This window comes from Coffea arabica, chromosome 2c (assembly GCF_036785885.1).
Source record: "Coffea arabica cultivar ET-39 chromosome 2c, Coffea Arabica ET-39 HiFi, whole genome shotgun sequence".
In the NCBI taxonomy this organism is placed as follows: Eukaryota; Viridiplantae; Streptophyta; class Magnoliopsida; order Gentianales; family Rubiaceae; genus Coffea; species Coffea arabica.
The window spans coordinates 74,200,610-74,221,201 of NC_092312.1; the positions used below are offsets into that span (position 1 = coordinate 74,200,610).

At 34.1% G+C, this 20,592-nt stretch overlaps 2 protein-coding genes across 2 annotated transcripts; both read left to right on the forward strand.

The window, feature by feature from the left end:
* The first annotated feature begins 7,357 nt into the window (after positions 1–7,357).
* LOC113733086 (agamous-like MADS-box protein MADS3) lies at positions 7,358–13,918 on the forward strand. Its single transcript, XM_072076452.1, has 8 exons — positions 7,358–7,823; positions 11,362–11,437; positions 11,683–11,744; positions 11,960–12,059; positions 12,664–12,705; positions 13,167–13,229; positions 13,333–13,466; positions 13,612–13,918. The coding sequence occupies exons 1-8, from the start codon at positions 7,642–7,644 to the stop codon at positions 13,700–13,702; spliced, it is 750 nt and encodes a 249-aa protein (XP_071932553.1). The 5' UTR covers positions 7,358–7,641; the 3' UTR covers positions 13,703–13,918.
* Positions 13,919–15,485: 1,567 nt separating this feature from the next.
* On the forward strand, positions 15,486–19,488 carry LOC113724681 (probable fructokinase-7). The gene is made up of 7 exons (XM_072076453.1): positions 15,486–15,827; positions 16,043–16,266; positions 17,044–17,256; positions 17,657–17,854; positions 17,999–18,139; positions 18,229–18,345; positions 19,169–19,488. Exons 1-7 carry the CDS (start codon positions 15,710–15,712, stop codon positions 19,301–19,303), a joined length of 1,146 nt encoding a protein of 381 aa, XP_071932554.1. The 5' UTR covers positions 15,486–15,709; the 3' UTR covers positions 19,304–19,488.
* Positions 19,489–20,592: the final 1,104 nt, after the last annotated feature.

Consider the following 20,592-nt stretch of genomic DNA (forward strand, 5'->3'; position numbering starts at 1 on the left):
TCGTAGGAGATATGATTAAGTGTGTAATTTTGAAGACGACAGCAGAGAATGAAGAACTTGAACTGGCTACATCCTAGTAAAGGCAACAAGATGCTTCTTCTTTTCATGGTTCAACCATAGTTATTAAACACCGGTCCGTTAAGGAATCCAACAGAGGGATTGGGTCACTGGTTGAACTGGTGAGTATTAATTTAATATTTATAAATATAAAATAGTAATTTTAATATGTATAAAATATATAATAAAGTGCTTTTAGGTGCTAATTATTATACTTAGAAAGATACATAATTAATATATAGATATTAATAGAAGATTTAATTTCAGTTTTATCGTATTTTTAAATAAATAAATAATATAGTCAAGTATAAAACAAAATTTATATCGCTTTTGTCAAAAAAATATAGCATTATTTTTTATTATTTTATTTTTTATTAAAAACAAAGTAATTTTCTAACTAATCAAATATTGTCAGTTTAAAAGTTAAAAGGATTAATTGTATAATAGAAAAATAAACAAGTTTATAAAAAAAAAATCTTTAGTTATCAAATAAAAGCTATGTAAGTGGTAAAGTCTATATATATTTAAATGAAAATCCAATGTACAAATCTTATTGAAAGCATATATACATTTTGTTTAAAAAACAAAGACCCACAATTAAAAAAACATGTAAATTAGGTCAATTAAAAAATTGGAAGGATTCCCTGTTGAACCATTGGGTCAACTGTGTTTGTCCGAGTCAATTGCTTGTCTGGTCAAACTAGAGACCTGACCTGATCGAATGTCTGGATCACGGGGCTGACTGGTTCAACCGTCTGACTTGATCGGGTTTAATAACTATGGGTTCAACTGAAAATGTAGCTTTAAAAAGAAAAAAGGAGAAGGCTTTTAGAGTTGAATTAGGAGCCTCATCTTTATCTAACTAATGCCTTCGCCCTTCGGGGCTTGGTCTGGTGATTGAAATTGCTGAAAATGGAACCTTAGGTCCCTGATTTGAACCTTACTACCAGCAAGTTGTGGAGAGTAGGGAATAGTCTGCGGAGTCCACTCTCTGCGAGACACCCCTAAAAAGAAAAAAAAAATCTAACTAATGCCTTCACCAACTGAACTGGGTTTTACGTCAAAATGCGCTAAATTTAGTAACTGATAATGATTTTTATGCAATTTCTTAATTTTTCTGGAGTTATATGCGCGACTTACATGAAATAGTCATAATAGCTAAATTTACTGATTCTACAATATCAAGGCACAAGCAGGGGCAACAAAATTTTCAAAATATACGATATACTCGAAGCTTGAATTCGTGATCAGACAAGGCGTTGTAGCGTTAGCTCTGAATGTACAAGGCAAAAGAGTTATATCATAAGTTCCAGTAGTAAATGAGTAGCACCTAATCAATAACTGCCAACAATTGAAAGAATTTACCAACAATAAAACTTTCATTTATTTCCAAAACAACCCAATTATGTTTCCCTAATTCCTCCCACAAGCATTATTAGCCAGCATGTGGACCTACTGATACAGCACTGGTGGTTCCAATGTTGCATGCGATAAATCAAAATAAAATACATTACGGATCAGGATATGCTCCCGAAATTATATATACATCGTTTATAGGAGTTTTTACAGATCGTTTACAATCTTTACCTCGACAATGGGATTCAAAAACATGATGATCCTTTATGAGGAATGACCGTCGTTATCAACTGAGCCAACTTACATTAGCACGAAAATTATTCTTTAATGCTAACAAAAGAACCTCATTTATGTCATGTTGATGGAGGTTGACTTCCTCTAAATTCCTTAAGTTTGGGCAAAAAAGGTGTTCGTCTAAAGGTGATTCTTGAAAATTAGTGATTGGAGAATCATTTCCAGAAAAAAAAAAAAACTTAAAATTAAAATAAGCAACTTCTTATTTGAATGGAGCATTTGTAATGTCGAAGTCTTACATGCAACCCCAATAGCGTCATTAGATTCTGCCAAACGGACCTTAGGTTTCTTTTGCTCTGCTATATTCTAAATTCTTCTGTAAATTGCTTGAATCCTCTAAACAAAATTATACAATGGCTGATATTGCACTATTCCCTTATAAATCTTTTCAAATTTTAATTAGTAAATCTGAGCATGAAAGTCCAATAAGAAAAGAAAAAGAAGACAAGAAACTTGCACTTACAACAAAGAAAACAAAGAAAAAAAGAAAGAAAAGAAAAGTCATATGGAAATAAACGTGCAAAGGGGGGTGTAGTCATTTCAGTGATAAAAGTAGAGGGAGAGCGCAATTGATGTAAAATCGCATTGTCTCAATAATGTCTAGGCCTGAATTCTGATGTGCCCACTGGCCCCTGGGTTGGGTTTGACAAGAAGAAGGACGAATTTATCATCACCATTGCCTGAGGACTGGGGCCACATCACACGTCCATCTATTCACCTGGGATACATATTTATACCGCATCATCCATCCACCATTCAACTAGATGCATTTTGTGCAATGCCCAGTTATTATTTTCTGATTTTTTTCTTTTGTAGAAATGTCAAATGATCTTTCCGGCTTTCATCGGAGCTTTTAACGAGTCAAATGCTTGGCGTTTAGATTCTATTTGTACGTTATACAACAAGGTTCTAGTTCGATCGAATATTAAACAAATTACTATAAATATTGCTTGAATTTGATTTTTAATTTGTACAGCTATTCGAGTTTGAATTCCAGCTCAGCTCATTATATTCAGCGAGATGGCTCTGAGCTCAAGTTCCAGCTTGAATTTGAGTTTGAAAATTATCTAATTATACCTTTCTAAAAATCATACATGATTTGGAATAAATTTAATTAATGTTTCTTTGTTTTAGAAAATAAATAATACTAATTTATGTATAATTACATTTTTGAAGAAAATACAAGATATATATACCTATATTTAATAATTTAAAACGTACTTATACTTGTATTTAATTATTCTTTATAATTATATATGTATTCACGAATCTATTCAAATAATTTCGCAATAAATTTGTGTTCAACTCGATTATCAAATAAGTCTAATATCATGCTTAAAATTCGAACTTAAACGAGCGAAATCAAACGCTCCATATCTTACCCTTCCTTGCCTCACCGGCAAGTGATGAAGGGTTTTTTTTTTTTGGGAATGGATAAGATTCGCATGTGAGTTTTTCCAAGATTTAAGGAAGCAAGCTAATATTTTCATAAACAATTTTTTTTTCGCAATAATATTTTAATGATTTTTCTTATAGAATGAACTCTAGATATTACACTTAAATTATACCTAACTGACATCTAATTATAAGTAGTTACAATTATTACATCATCTCTACATTTAGACACTTTCTTAGATCAATTATACTTTTTCAAAAAATTAACACCTGAATCCTTCTTAACGAGTGCCCGTTGAGTATTCATTAGCCAAATCGATATTTTAAATCATTAGAATCCTGGAAAGAATGATTATATGTATATGATTAATCCAACAACTGTGGCAAATTTTGTTAAGCTTACCCAGAATTAAAAATAGATCAGCAAACAAAAGAACATTGCCAATGTCTTTGAAGCCCAAAAAGAATAACATTACGTACCAAGCTTTTACTAAGTCTAACTTTATTTCTAGAATTCCCCCAAGAGAGGAAAAAAAAAAATATTAGCCCAAAAAAATAATTCTACCAAATAATCAACATTTCAGACTATGTAGAAAAGTCTGATCACAAGTCTTGGTTCTATCACCTACTTATGTTAACAAAATATTTGTCGAATTACTTTCCTACGGCGAATAAGAAAAAAGTACTGCAGTCTTTATTAATTGTGGAGCATATGTTTTATTGAAGTATAACGAATAAGATCACATGGCTTTGAAGGTTGCTTTTTTATTTGCTTATTGCCGAATATCATTTTTTATCTTGACGACACATGCCTATTATTATCGTTCTAATATCTTTCTTTTTTTTTTTAATTATTGTAAGCTAAAACCTTTCGTTCTTCAGCATACAACCGATAATGTAATGTTCATATGTAATACTAAGGCCCTACTTGATAATTCAATTTAACATTTAAATTTAATGGATTCAAATCTTAATATGTTCAGACGCGTGTTTGATAATCAAAATTTGAACATGTGAATTAATTAAATGTCATTGAATTTTCTAGGCAAAACTTGTTCTCAAAAATAAATAATAAACTATTAACTTATTACTGGATGCGATATACATTCAAATATATTTGATTTAATGACTAACAATTTAATAAATTAATAAATTTAGATTTCAGATTTCAGATTTTAGTTTTCAATCTTTAGTTTTATCAAACGTACTGTGAGTCCCTGTTTGCATTTATGGGTACTTGTTCAAATGAAGGTTACCAAGTCTCTTCTCTACGTTTCGGGCAATCGGACATAAGGAAAATGGGATTAGGGTACTAGTTTTTGTCTGGGTCAACCAAATTTATTAATAAATAGACTAATTAACTCGTCCCCTCAACTAACTCATTGTCCCAAGCATCGCGCATGACATTTACTACTGCAAGTGAGCGAACTTGTAAAAAGAACATTTTGCCTTTCATTTTCAGTTTGTAGAGATGCAAAAAAAAAAATGATTAACAAGGATATTTATGACCTCTTGAGTATCAGATGAGAAACGAATCCAGTCAAATCAAACATCCTAGTTATTTTAACGAAGCTAAAATTTTGTTTAAATGTGGTTTGTTTATTTGCCAAAATTAAAATTGAACGAGGTTTTTGTCGATTTTAAAAGCTATCGGACATAAAACGTCATTCAAATTTGGTTTGACTGGTTGGCCAACTAAGTTGGAACGAACTCTTATAAAATTGAATTTAATTCTAGTATCAAATAATTTAATTCATCTTTCATCCCCGCCAGATGATGAAATTGACTAGAGATCTTGTGGTTTAAGGGATGCCCTTCCCTGAATAATCAAATGTATACCAACAATTAATTAGAAAGGAACGCAGCAGAATAATACTCGAGAACTTTGTCCCGGGTCTTATGATTCTTCCATGGACCAGGCACCTAATTTTTGCAGCTTCAAATTAATGAAATATCATTCCAGTTGTTAGCATTATATAGAGCTTAATAGATCAGATTAAACACACTTCAGAGATACAATTAATCTGGAAACTTAAGATTTGGCATAGTGGATGCATTTGCCAGATTCGAAAGAAGCACAGTTAAAGAATGAGAATTTAATTTCAATCGGACTCGTGATTAATAATATTGGTTTAACATCAATTGGAATTAGTTAATGGCTTTCATGATTAATCAAGTATTAAAGAGTAGGATTTCACTCATCTATTATTTTTTTATCATTAAATCTGCTGCTGTAAAGTTAGTTTACCAGATGCTTCTTCATCAGAAAGAACATTTTTTCTTCTCTTTTTTTTGTTAAAGAGGATTAAACGTGGCTTTTCACTTATTTCCTTGATGAGTCGATCCCGTGACCTCTCAATTAATGAAGCATTTTACCAACTAAGTCGCACTTCATTTCCCTTATGTGTTTCAGCTTTAAAACAAAGATTGAGCAGTTGTAGCGTTTTTCACATCGAAGTTTAGTTGAAATTTGAAAGAGATCGAGGGACAAACTTCATGCCAGCCATATATATATATATATCTCGGACTTTGACCGAAAAAGGTTGTTCTTCAGATCAGCTGCATGATTTGATTAGGCAGGATGCATGACAATTAGCCTTAACAGAAATTCTGGTGTTTCCATAATCTCTTGTATTTTCTTGATATGTACGGACATGTTCCAACATCCTTAGCCTCGAATTGAGGATATTTAATTTTAATTAGTGGCCACAATCCAGTTTATACTTTATATCAAGCCAAATTAGTGGTCCAAATCTGGAATCATCCTTCCACACCCCTTCCCCTCCCTTCTTTTTTTTTTGGTTTTTGCATGGGATGGCTCAATGGTTTTTTTTGAGAAGTTCATATTCAAATGTGCTAATAGCAGTTCCCAGTTAACAAGCAATTTGTAAGATTAGAAGTAAGTCTCTAATTAGTAATTAGTGGCCTGCCTTGACATTAGGTAGAGTAACATGCATTTCCTTATTTTAAACTTTCAGAAAAAAAAAAATCCTAGAACAGAAATAACTCCACCAAAGCTGGAGATTGTCTTTCAGCAATTATATCAAATTTGAATCTATCTATCTCCCAAATTTTCATTCCTTTTTGGATGACCAAGTCTTTTATGAGAAATTTTTAAGAAACACTCTATTGCATTTTTCAGGCACTTTTTTTTTAAGGGGAGGTGTTTTGGCAAAATGCAGAGAATTAAATGTATATAAAAATTATCAAACACCTCATTGTCTCGCGTTCATGATTTAGAAAAAGGGGCTAAAATTCTCAACAGCTACTAAAACTATTGCCCACATTGACTTATGACCATCAAACAATTTTTTCGTCACAAATTAGCACTAAACTAACTAATCAGTACACCCATTGCCATTTTATCGATTATTATTCTTAATCTACAAAATATTCAGAACACGTGTCAAAATGTAAAGGTGTATTTGTCCACCATGAGTATTTTTTTTTTGTCAAAACATGGTTATGATTATTTTATAGATTAAGAGCAATAATCGACGAAATGGTCATAGATATGCTGATTAGTTATTTTAATGGCTAATTTATGACAAAAAATTGTTTGATAGTCAAAAGTCCATTCGGGCAATAGTTCAATGACTACTCAAGTTTTTTGCCTAAAAAAGGCTAAAATAACTATTAAAAATATTATTTGCACTCTTATTTTTTGTTAATCATACTCTTGCTATTATTTTAATCATATAATTATCATTTTTTAGATTATTTAATAAAATAAATGGTAAGACCGCAAATAATATTTTTCTAAATATTTTATACATGTACCCACAAAAACAAAATAATTACTCAGTCAAAGACACAAAGTAGCGCACCCTACTCCCCACAAAAGGGGGAAAAAAATAGCCCAATGACTTAGGCGCGTGAGGGTGACTTTGTTACCCCCCAAAACTGGAGTTTATACTGCGGTAACAAAGAGCAATATTAAAAGAGCAAAGTTATGCAGAAAAAAGGAGAATTGTATAGAAGAAAGAAGTGGCAGTAGTACACTAGCTGGTAACTGCACCAAATTGAGTAAGATTTTCCTTTTACTCTCTGTTTTTTCACATGAAGAAAAGGTAGGCATACATATGTACACTAAGGAATCCAGAAAAGAAACAAAAGGTTGCAACTATTGTAAAAGAGAACAAACACTAACAAAAGAAGAGAAATTATTGTAGGTTTTCCATTTTCTTGTAAGAGAAGGTCCAAGATTAAAAATCTCCTTCTGCTCCACCATTTATAAGGAGGGAGGAATTTTCAGTACTCGCTAGCTACCTTTATTACTTCAGTTCCCCATCTAGCTGGCTACCTCCTCTTCCTTCTGTCTATTTTATCTATTCTCATCCCATTTATGCACATGTACAAACTCCTGTAGATAATACTTCAGTGCCCCTGGCCTCTCCATAAGACAATATATATTCTCTTCTCTTCATATCCAAGAAGACCATCACACTTTTTCCTGGCTGCTTGCACACACACACACACGCGCTTGCCATTCAATCATAAGTTTTTTTGTACGAAACATTTTCAAGGGGAAAAAAAAACATGGGAAGAGGAAGAGTAGAGTTGAAGAGGATAGAGAACAAGATCAACCGTCAAGTGACTTTCTCTAAGAGAAGAAATGGTCTGCTCAAGAAAGCTTATGAACTTTCTGTTCTTTGTGATGCTGAAGTTGCTCTCATCATTTTTTCAAGTCGCGGCAAGCTCTACGAGTTCGGCAGCTCTGGGTATAGATGATATTCATATATATATATATATATAATATTTGTGTTTATCTTTATTTCCTTTTTGTGTATGTCAGAAAAGCTTCATGTTGAAGATTTTGTTTTCCTTAAAGAATCCAATATACTACTCTCAATAACCCATCATGAAAGACACCTTTTGTTTTTTTTAATTCTTCTTTCTTTCTGCATGTTTGTTATTTTAGTGCAAAGAGGAAAGGGCAAGCCCCGGTGGTCAGATTCTTATGAAACTGCAGTTCTTATATGTGGGCTTTGCTGCTTTTTGAGCCCCTTGAGTTCCCTTTTTCTCGCTGTTTTCGTTCTGTTGTTGGGTTGGGACTTTGAAGGATTTTGTGAGTGTATTTTTGGTTTGAGGTCCAACGAGAGATCGACACGTTTCATGGTCTCTGAGAGAGTTCTCTCACGATCATCATCAATATTAGTACAAAGGTGGATGGATGAATGGATCAGAGAGAGAGAGAGAGAGAGAGGTGAGAGACTCGCTGACGAGGTTGTAGTTGTTTTTTGTTTCCAACATACTGCAGAGACTTCTCCAACCCTCTTGGATCCCTGTGCAAGATCTAGGGTTTCTCTTCTTTTTGTTCTTGTTCTTCCCTTTTCTGTAATACCCCTTTAATGCTTCACCAGATATTTCTGCAGTAACACTAAAAAGAATGGTGCTTTTCTTAGTCCATTGGACTCGAGCACGCCTTCACTCACTTTTCATCCTTAGATCTTGTGGTTCCATTACTAGACTTTGGTGTTCTTTTTTCGTACACACATATATCTCTTCCATCATTACTTTACCCATTATAACTTCAAGGAAATGCCTAATATCTTCATACAAGCCATTGCACTAGAGTCCATATAAAAAAAAAGGATAATTAAACAAGGGTTAAAAGCCCAAAAGGGTTTGCCTGGAGAGTTATCAGTAATGTTTGATAATGTTGCGTTATTAGCCAAAGCCTGCAAGAAGATAAGTTCATTATTTTGACGCAGCTTTTGCTTGTAATAGGTGGGGGTTTTCTTTCTTACTTCGTTGCCCGTGTCTTGGCCTTACATATTCAGCTATGATGCCCCTTTTGTTGCATAATTTGGTGAAACTTTTTAGTGTGAAATGTGGGTTTTGCTTATTTTCTCAGTTGCAGCAGGGACCATCTGGGCTCTCATTCTTTGCCATACATGTTCTTTTGTGTAACTTTGCTTTGAGTTCCATCTGGGGGAATAGGGCTCTCTCAGTCATGATTGCTTGAGTTTAGACATTTTAGTGAAACTTTTATCTTTCTACTGGCAATGCTGGGATTCTTTGCTTAAATGACTCAGAGTTGTGCTCCCAGTCAAGGTTTCCTTTTCTATGCAACAAATGTTTTCTTTTTTCTGCTTGTTATGTTGTTAACCCTCAAAGTATCTTTTCTGCAGTTATTTATTCCTCAGTCTATCTAATTATCTCTACTCCCTTAACAAGAAAACCCGAAAAAGAAAAGAAATCTCAAGATCTACAACGCTTCAGAGTTTTTTGTTTTGAAAGTCTAAAAATTTAGAGATTGATCTTCCCTTTTCTTTCAGTTGGTGAAGTTTTCCAGAAATATTTTGAAACAGTATGTTCTTTGCTTCAGCATTTAGGTGCGTTGATTTATACAGCAAACAAATAATGATAAAAAATTAAATACGAAGACCCAAAAAAAAAAAAAAAAAGTGTTTTGAAGTATATTAGAGGAGCTGTAACAGTAGAATTCTGAGCCCGAACTTCTAAGCCCTTTCTACATGGGGAAAGATTGGAACTTTGAGAAGTAGAGGATCTCAGGATTTTCAGAAGGCGGATCTGGTCTAATCAAACCAAAGTTGCTCAGAAAGTAAAGGACATGATAGCCTTCTGTCTTGACAGCTCAAATGATGCTTGACTACAAAAATTTCTTGTCCATCTATCTTCTTTGCATCTGCTTCAATATTTGACGAATTTGGAAGTTATTCTTCTTTTTCTTACTTAAATTCTCTTTTTTTTTTTTTGTGTTTTTTGTGCAATTTCTTTTCTTTCTCATCCATCTTATGCATCATTTAACCTATGTTTATCATTTTTTTTAAATGATCAATAGTGGTTCCTCACTTGCTCTCAACTTGTATTCATCGTTATATGCAATTAAATTGTATTGATTTTGAGTCTTCTCTTTACCTTTTATTTTCTTGGGAATGCCCTAATCAATTGGCAGGCAGGAGTGCACCTTTAATTGCTGCATAAATAATGGTATTAGGAAGTTGACAGATTTAATTATCTATGAGATTGGCATGCCTGTCAAATATTGCTATGACTTCATAATTACTAGATTTAATTATCCATGACTAGTATTTTACTTGCTATATATCATTCTTCCTTTTTTCTTGGCTCATGTCCTCTAGAACATCTTGGACAACAGGATCTAATTCGTTTTGCTAAAACAAGATCCATGTTGTGTAAACATTCATATGGTAAAATTTGTCACTAGATGTAAACAAAATTCTTCAATGTTATTATCGTGGAATATCTTCACATATGTGTTTAAATTTTTTTTTTTTTTTTTTTTGGGTATAGGTTTTGTCAAAATTTGCTTCTTGTCGTGCACCTACAAGAAGGAATAACTTTGCCTATTTAAGTACAAGAAAAATGAAAAATCTAGTGTTTTTATGCACATATTATATAGACAAGCCTACATGAAAGTTGCAAGGTGATTACTTTAATTGCAATACTAACTGGAAGTAGCTCTAGAAACAATTTGATTGAGGGCTATAATATTAGCATTCTTTTATCTGAGAATGAAGCTCATGTAGTTGTCCTCCGTGCATAATAAAAAGTGAGAGCTTTAGGTTTGGAGTTGTGCATAAGGTGAAAGGACCTGAAAGAAAGAGAAGGGAGAATTATACAAAGATTCATCCAATTACATTTACCTTCTGATGTCGGCATATTGATATGAATACAAACTAGATTTTTTTTAAAAAAAACTAGTTTGCTAAAGTCAATAGCCTATATATGTAGCTTAAACTTGCATTAGGGTTGACAATACCTGTTGTTTGTTCTATGGGTTGAGCAGCTTATAGAAAACTAAACTTGCAAGAACAGTATTTGAATTTCTGTGGTCTCTGACTGACTTAGCATCTTAATACAAGGACCTTTAGCAGAAGTTTTGCTTCTCTTTTTGTTCTTTAGCTTCATCAAGTCTTGGCCTTGCTCCAAATTTTGTATCTGCTTTCATGTGTTATAGTCTCTGGTAATGAAAATTAGTTTTTAAACAAGCTCCTAAAGTTATGCTCTACAGATAAAGGGCTGAAGTGAAAATAAGTTAACTCTTCCTATGTATGCTAGCTGGTGATCTCTCTCGATGTGTTTCTTTTTTCTTTCTAATTTTCTATAAATCCCTCAAAAATTTGAAAAGTAAGATCAATTTGCTATTGTTTCTTTTCATATTTTAGGTTAGAGATAGCAGCTGGTATTTGGTGTCCTGTGAGTTGCCATGCACAGATAGACATGACATAACAAATTATGAATCAGCTTATTTCCTCTTTAAATTTGCAGGATAACTAAAACCCTTGAGCGATATCAACGTTGCAGCTTGAGTCCTCAGGAGAATGCTGCTGAAAGAGAAACACAGGTTTTTTTTTTTTTTATAACTATGCAGACATTCAACATTGCATCAGATTCAGAGAAACACAGGTTTATCTGTTAAGTTATAGTAGCAACCACATTAATTATCATGAAATATGATCCAGCAACATGTTACTCCATGTGAATCATTGGACGCTCCATGCCTTACTGTTTATCCAAAATAGAGCGTTTTTGTGGTCCTAGAGTACTCCTTTTCTTGCAAATCTAGCAACTTTTTCCTTGTTTTGACAGAGCTGGTACCAAGAGGTCTCAAAACTGAAGGCCAAGTACGAATCACTACAACGCGCTCAAAGGTTATGCGTTTCTCCTTGTATAATTAAGCTCATTAGTCCTTTTCCTTTATTTCAGCCCTTGCTTCAATTTCTTGGTTACCTGAAGTGACGTATATATTGACCTTTTTGTGAATTCAGTGCACTGCTATAACACTTGGTTTTACTATCGACAGTTTGACTGAATTTATATAAAACCTCTATGGCAACTTCTAAAATCATACTGTTAATGCTTGAAGGCACCTACTTGGGGAAGATCTTGGCCCATTGAATGTGAAAGAGTTGCAGAATCTTGAAAAGCAGCTTGAGGGAGCTCTTCTCCAGGCTAGGCAAAGGAAGGTACTACTTACAAAGTGTTTGGAATTACAGTTGCAAACCATAAAGTAACACCAAAGAAGAATGAACAAATAAACAAGGTCTTTTTTTTTTCCTTTTTAGACAAAAGAAAGAAATAGAGAAATGACCAAATGACCCACAGAAAAATCGTGGCAAAAGAAAAAAAAAAAAAACAGTGGCCTTTGAACTGAATCTCATCTTGATAAAAAATTTGGGGACAATATTAAAGGTGAACAAAGATGTGATCACAAAGAATTTCAAGCAGCCGATTGACTCGCTGATTTTAACTTTATAACATGGACTTCATGCTAAGGTTTATACAACTGGGCTACTATTTTTTTTTTTTCCATCTTTTTGATGAAACAGGTCTTGTTTTTGTCATCGTATAGGACATTTGCTGAATACATACAAAGTTGATATACATGAAATTATTTTATAAATGTCCAAGAAGCTTCTACTTTCTATAGATACGTTCCTCTAAATTTTACGTGAATGTCATTCTCTATATATATATATAAACAGTAAGCTATTTGGTGACTTGTCATACTTCCTGCCAATGAGATACTGATGCCATTTCCCCCTTGCCCCCTATATATATATATTGCAGACTCAGCTAATGATTGAACAAATGGAAGAGCTCCGAAGAAAGGTGAAAATTAAACTTTCTTGCTAAATTATTCTGATTATACCCTTTTTCTCTTTGACACTTAATCACCAGAAGTCTCTGAAGTTTCAAATGTTTTCTTGGTCTTTGACACCTAATGGAGTTGTCGCCTGAGCCTCCACATCAGCTAGAGCGACCCTATTCTGCATGCTGTCAAAAAAAAAAAACTGGAGAAAGTTCATGTCTTTAATTAGGTCATAAACGTTTAAGAATGTGGATCAGTGTCACTTATAGGTTTTGCTAATTGCTGAAAAACTGCCTAGTGATCGAAGATGCAAGATTTAGAAGCATTTGCAAGGTCAAGTGAGTTTTTATTGCATGAACATGTCCAAATGGTTATAAGTTGAAGTTGACTGTCATGATAGGAAGCCAAGGATGCGGCTTCTTTCATTTCCTGCTCATACATACTGGTTTTATGCAAAGTGTACCATTTTATGTGGTGGCAGGAGCGGCAGCTTGGGGACTTGAATAAGCAGCTTAAGATCAAGGTTTCCCTGGAAATGTCATCGGTAATGATTCGATTCGTTCATTATGTGTACGTAGTAGCATCCGTTAGCAGTCAGTCTGTGTTATATTACATAGAATTCAACACTTTTCTTTCATATTTTGCAGCTTGAAGCAGCTGAGGGACAAGGCTTAAGAGCCCTCCCTTGCCTTTGGAGTTCGAGCGTACCAAGTGGAAGCAGCATGTTTCCTATGCACCCCAGTGCCATGGATTGCGATCCTGAGCCTGTCCTACAGATAGGGTTCGTGCCCTTAATTACGACAATTCTCCTATGTTGAAGTTTAGAACGGGAGGGAATTCCTTAAAGCTCCTCAGTTCTTGAAAAGAAAAACATCTGCAGAATCAAATCACTAATTTCTTTCAGTTTTCTCTTGACCAACCGACAGGTATCATCATCAATATGCTCCGGCAGAAGGTCCTTCTGCCCCGAGGAGCATGGCCATTGAGAGTAACATCATCCAGGGGTGGGCTCTTTGATATCTCTTTGCAAGTCCTTTATACGTTTGATGCAAAAAACCAATTCAATGATTTGTGCTTTTGGATTTGAACATGTTAATCCCATATGAAAGTAAAAGTACTTTATAACTAGCTACTTAATTTTGTATTTACAGAACTTGAAACATACTACGCATTTTGATCCTTATTGCAAGAATTATAATGCATGACGTACGTAGTAGACTGTTTGAATCTTAACCTACCATCTTTTTGGCCCTTGTAGATAAAATTTGCGTATTTAGACTTCAAAATTGTCGAAGCATTCTGCGAGTACGGAACCCTTTTTGCTCTCGAACATTAGGACGTACAGAAGAAAAGAAAAAAAAAAAATCAATAATTCAATTTGGAACCCCTCAATTTGCCAACTCTGTTATATGTAGGTTGTGTTGTAAGGATGGAACCAGTCGGTAGGGGACCAATAGCGTTCATAAACTATTTCATCACTTGTGTGCTACTCATACATCAAATTTTGTATTAAACTTACTGAGTTTTACTGTTTAATTAATCATTACAAATTTTGTTACAATTTTGTCTCATTTTTCACTGTTTAAACGTTTCATGCAAATTAAATGTCAAAAGATTATCATTTTTTATACGTTGATCTAGAGATCAAAATGATCATAACAATGACGACGTGATCGGATGATTTTCTAAAATTATAATGATTTACATATAAATTAAGTGGTTGGTCCAATTTGCCATCGTTTTTATATGGCGTAATTCCAGAAACCTCTCCTGAGACGAGATTTTCTAACAATTTCACTAACTTTTTTAGAGTTTAAACAGTTAGTATGTGCGTGTATTTGTGAAAGTATATTAGGATATATTTTAGTGTGTTTGTATGTGTAAAAATAGTGTATTTGAATTGCATGTTATTTACACCTTATTTACACACACTGATTTGCTTGTATCATCTACACATTTTTCAATTACCTTTCTATCTCACATACATCACATCAAAAAAATGCTACAGTATTCTTTTCATAAATTGTCTCAAATAATTTACTATCCAAACACACTAATGTATTTCAAATGAGTTTAAGAAGTGAGTGTGTGTTTGTATCGTGAGTGTTTTAGTGCGTAAAAATATGTCTATCTATGTAAAAATGTGTTTATGTGTGTGAAATTTTTTTGTTGTAAGTGAAAATGTATTTGAGAGAGTTTATGTATCAAAATCTATTAAATTAATATATTTGGTCATATTTGGGTCATGAGTTTGTGATGATCCAATTCAAAATTAATCCAATTTTAAGTTGGGCGGATTGGATATATATAACCCATTTAAATGAAAATCTAATATTAATCCGTCCAAAACCAGCCCAACCCGCCCAATTGCCAGGTACACGTAACAGTAAGGAAATACATTTCTAAGCTTCTCTAAAAGGAGGAAAAAATATTGTATTGGAACGAATTTCTGGGGTTATAACATGTACTTGATTAAGAATTCCATCGCTATTAACGTGGGCCAATTCGATTAGTATTTGATAGTCCCTATTTTTATTTTTATTTGTGTATGTGCAAACTCAATCATGTTTATACTTGAACTGCAAACTGACTGGTTTGGAGCGTTTTAATCACTAGCTGTTCCCTTACTTTTGTTTGATCAGAAATATATGAGTCTCTATGGAGCAATTTCCAAATTCTAGTCGAAGAAAACGATCTTGTTCTCAATGTTGCAAATGAAAGGAGTACAACAAAAAACGGGATAATCTTTAAATCAAAATCAGCAGATAAAAGCACCCAAGGAACCAAATGATAAGGTAGGGAAAAAAAAATGGCAAAAACAGTGCTAGGAGAACCCCAAGATTCCCGACATAGTAGGCTATTATCTGAAACCAGTCAACCTAGCACCCCAATTAATATGACGAATTCTGCGCCATTTTCTCATTTTAATCTCATTTTTTTGATAAATTTTTTTGTTGCATTGAATGTAAGCATCATATCCAGTTTCTGTATTTTCCCTCTTCTTTTGCTGCTGCTGTTGCCATAATGGATCGATCTAACAAGGAGATCAAACCGGGATGTTGTTTCCCGGTGCGCCTGGATCGGTCCATGAGGCGCAGCTTCAAATTTTCCAGGAGCTCTTCCTCTGATAAATTGATTAAAGGTGGGTACTACTGATAATTCCCTCTTCATTTCTTTGCCTATCATAATTTCGCGAGACAGTTTTTAAATTTTGCGGTGCATAAGTGAAATATGGTGTGACAAAATGTACAAGATTCTGGTGACATGCAAAGGGGTAAAAGTTGAGGCTTTATCCAGAATGATAGTAATTAATCTCTCCATTAAAATGTGAATATGTTGTGGTTTTAATTTTATCAGGTTCACCAAAGACTGGTGATACGCCAAAATTGCGTTCAGGGGCACCAGTGAAGTCGCCCGGGCTGGTGGCATGCTTTGGGGAACTGTTGATTGATTTTGTGCCAACAGTTTCTGGAGTTTCACTGGCTGAAGCACCAGGTTTCAAGAAAGCTCCAGGTGGGGCTCCTGCTAATGTTGCTGTGGGAATTGCAAGGCTTGGAGGCTCCTCTGCTTTCATTGGCAAGGTTCCACAAGCAGCTCCAATACTTTTATCACTAAGAGTTCTTGAAATTTTGCTTTATTGTCAACTGGCTCCTCATGTGTTAGCTTTTTTTTTTTCCCCTAGTATTGTTTGGTTTTTATCCCTGACGTGTGATTCGGTTCCATGCTTAGATGCATTAGAATTGCTATGTGTGACAGTGTGAGGCATTCAAATATCTTCGAATAGGAATTCGATTTTCCTAAAGATCCTGGCTTTCGTACTTTGGTGGGGTCTCGGAAATCTTTTCCATGACCTATATTATGTTGAAAGCATATCTATCTAATCCGATGATCGGCCTGTGGTAGCAATGGAACCGGGGAAATTTCATTTGAGGGATTGCATAGCAATAGCTTGAATGTTCAAGGGGGCTTCATTGACACGCTGTTAAACCTCAGAGGGTTAATAAGGAAATCTCAGTATTAGAAGAAGGCTGTATTGTTGCATTTTCACGGTTTAAAGGTCTTAATTGAAAATAATCCATCTCGTTATTTAAACATCTTGTATGTTCGCAGAATTGTCATCTTCTTTCCTTGTCAGATAGGAATTTTAAAAGCTAATAAGCAAAATGACATGGGGTCAAGTCAATAGATCAATCAAATCTCCATCAAACTGTTTGAGTCGTTAGATCATTGCCTCGTTACTTTAGCATCAGCAAGAATATCTGCTGCAAATTTCTTCAGAAAGTTCGACTGTCATGAACTGTTTAACAGCTCTGAGGTATTGGACCTGTGGTGGTAACAAATTAACGATACATGTTCAGGTGGGGCAAGACGAATTTGGTTATATGCTGTCTAATATTCTGAAGGAGAATAATGTGGACAACTCTGGCATGAGATTCGACTCACACGCAAGAACTGCGTTGGCCTTTGTCACCTTAAGGGCTGATGGCGAGCGGGAATTCATGTTCTTCCGCAATCCAAGCGCTGACATGCTTCTCACTGAAGCAGAACTCGACAAAGATCTCATCAGAAAGGTAACATATAAATCAGGCTGGCTGCTTAATTATCTAGAAATCAGAACAGGGCTATTTCTGAACTAATTGTTTCTTTCCATTCGGAGCCTGAGAATAATCCTAACTGTTTTCAAATCGTTAAAGAAATTCAAGTCTGATGTGCTCCTCTGGGCAACTATATCTTAAGATTTTCAGTTCCGCAAGTGATCATAGCTGGTGGATACTCAATTATGTTGGATACACTTTTTTGTTTTTGTGGCATCATAGATACGTTTTCCCATCACCTTTTTATTTTTTTAGTCATTTTTTTATCTTACACACGTCACATCATAAAAAGCGTTACTGAATTATTCTGAATTTTTTTTCGAAATAATCTTCAATCCAAACACACTGATACACTTTTGTCTTTTGTTCTTTGCAGTCCTGCATTTTTCACTACGGCTCGATCAGTTTGATTGAGGAACCATGTAGATCAACTCATCTTGCAGCTTTGAAAGTAGCCAAAGAGGCAGGTTGCATTCTCTCTTATGACCCAAATCTTAGGTTGCCCCTATGGCCATCAGCTGAGGCTGCTAGACAAGGCATCATGAGTATATGGGATCAAGCTGATGTTATTAAGGTACTCCTATCCCATGTCTACCAAGATTTTAGACTCAAGAAATACACTATTAATTATTTTAAGTACTACTAGTCATGCTCATTATCTATGGAGGAATGCTAATTTGATTTCTGCATCCATTTTGGCGTCGCGAGTGAATTTCAGATAAGTGAGGAAGAAATCACATTCTTGACTGGAGGAGATGATGCTTACGATGACAATGTGGTGTTTAAAAAGCTTTACCATCCAAATCTTAAGCTTTTGCTTGTTACTGAAGGGCCAGAAGGCTGCCGATACTACACCAAGGTTGGCCTTAGATTAACCTCGGATATCTTGGTGAAATGAAAATATGCATATAAATCATGTGCAAAAGATTATTCAAAATCTTTATGCAGGAATTTCATGGAAGAGTTCATGGTGTAAAAGTCCAGGCAGTTGACACAACTGGTGCAGGGGATGCTTTTGTTGGCGGATTGTTGAACAGTTTGGCTACAGACCCTGATTTGTACAAGGTAAATAAAGCAGTATTTTCTACAACCTCACTTGATAAATCAGGCTAGAAGAAGAAAATCTGGACAATGATTTGGACAAAATTTGGACAAATATCAGATTTTTATCAAGTAACATAGGATCAAAAGCGTGGTTGCCTATCCAGAAAAGTAAATATATAAAGAAAACAGAAAAATATATATGATCAAATAACATATATAAAGAATCGAAACCAATTATATCAAATTGTTTGCAAAAGCTGTACCTATCAAGCGATCCAATAGAAAAAATAAGTTGGCTGGCCATGAAAAAGTGATTGTGAAACATACAGTTTCCCTTTTCAACTATATATGCCTCGAAGGAGTACCAATTGATGATTCTCATCAAGACGTGTGGACATAGGCCGAATGGTGGTCAGGAAAATCGTTCGGGCCGATTTTATGCAAAATGCACAAAATATAACTTTGTATGCACACGGTATAATTCACTTTCAATAACATGTAACTATACAATAAAATTTTATGAATCCAACACACAGTGTGAAAAACGATGTACAAGATGCAGTCTGAACCTTACACATAGTTATAAAAAATATAGACCATTAAGTGTTATCAAATCTTTGGTTTTGATTTTTTCTCTATTTTTGCAATAATGTAATTTAGATTTATTTGGAGCAATAACTAATTAAGAGGGAAATCTCACATATGAACCTCGTCAAAATGGCCAAATTGTTTCACTGAACAGAACCCTTCTTCTTCTTCTTTTTTAAGAATGTTCAAATTGTAATGTACCCCATGGTGCATAGACACTAGTTCTTAATTTTTGTTTTTTCCTTTCTGGCTGCAGGATGAGAAGAAATTACAAGAGGCCCTTTTGTTTGCCAACGGCTGTGGTGCAATTACTGTGACTGAGAAAGGAGCAATCCCAGCGCTCCCAACTAAAGAAGCAGTCTTCAAGATTTTGGCTGCTGCTACTGCCTGATGGAAACCCCTCAGTTCCAAGTTCTACTTCCATATTCTAATGCAGCAGCCACATCTCACAAAATTTAGGCTTTTTTTTTTATGTCAAAATTTTGTCCGTCTTTCCTTCTTATGAACCAAATTGCTGCATGATTTGAGGTCCCCATTTTGGTATGTAATGAAGCAAACTACTTGAATCCATTTTTTAACTTTTGGTATGAAATGAAGCCAATAGTAGACTTGCATTTTCTGCTGCATTATTTTATGCTTCATTTTGGAAGATCTTGCATTTTACAAAGGTGCTCTAAGTTTGACACTTATCTTAATGTAGCTAATTACCTCTTTGCAAAGGTCCCGCTAAAAAGACTAAAACCAATACTCCACTCTCTCTCTCTCTTGGAAATGCACTCTTTTAAATTTTTTTCCTTTTTTGGTTTAACTTTTTTAAGGATAAAGATCGGATATATAGGCTAGTAGAGAAGAAGGGACAAAAAATAAAAAATAAAAAAAAGACCACTTGAAATCTATTATTTTTCTTTTTAGATAGATGATTTTTGTGATATAATGTATGTAAAATAAAAAGATGGTTGAAAAGATTAAAAAAAAAGTGATTGGCAAATGTGTTTATGGTACAACTAAACTATATATATATTTTTTTTGTAAATAATCATGTGTCCAAACAAACCTTTTTTTGGGTAAATTACTTATTACCCCCTTGTGATTTTACTTAATGTTAGATGACTTCCCTAAGGTTGTAAAATAGCCATATAACTGTCCTGTAGTTTTATGTAAAGTGAAAAATAGAGAGAATGCACAATCAGTTATGATGTTTATACTAAACGCGCTTTAAAAGCATGTGTGATAAAATTTTAATATCCACATAATTCCTTTATGATTTGTATAAATATTCACTTTGTTCCCCATGTGATTTTTGTATTTATCCACGTAATCTCTCTATACTTTTATACAACATGATTAAACCATCAATGAATTTAGCATTTAAGTAAGCACTATTGGTATTTCAACTAGCCACGTTACGTAGGTTATTTTCCATCAAATTTTCGCTTTACACAAAATCATAAAGGATAAAGTCGATATTTTGAAACGTTAAGGAGATCATGTGACAATAAATGAAACAACAAAAGGGTTACATGTAACTTACCCTTTTTTTCTCTTTTTTTTTTTTTTAAAAAAAAAATTTTTTTGGTTTAGCAGAACTCTATACAGTAACACCTTATTTTCTAACCAAAAGCCAAGCCATGTCCCACAACAAAGTCAAAACACCTAAACGACCAAACTTGTAAATGCCAT

Excerpts from the sequence above, each read along its gene's own strand:
- LOC113733086 (XM_072076452.1), top strand. The coding sequence starts at position 7,642 with ATGGGAAGAGGAAGAGTAGAGTTGAAGAGGATAGAGAACAAGATCAAC. Across the intron at positions 12,060-12,663 it reads TCCAGGCTAGGCAAAGGAAG|ACTCAGCTAATGATTGAACA; the intron begins GTACTACTTACA and ends TATATATTGCAG. Across the intron at positions 13,467-13,611 it reads GAGCCTGTCCTACAGATAGG|GTATCATCATCAATATGCTC; the intron begins GTTCGTGCCCTT and ends ACCAACCGACAG.
- LOC113724681 (XM_072076453.1), top strand. The coding sequence starts at position 15,710 with ATGGATCGATCTAACAAGGAGATCAAACCGGGATGTTGTTTCCCGGTG. Across the intron at positions 17,257-17,656 it reads ACAAAGATCTCATCAGAAAG|TCCTGCATTTTTCACTACGG; the intron begins GTAACATATAAA and ends TGTTCTTTGCAG. Across the intron at positions 17,855-17,998 it reads ATCAAGCTGATGTTATTAAG|ATAAGTGAGGAAGAAATCAC; the intron begins GTACTCCTATCC and ends AGTGAATTTCAG.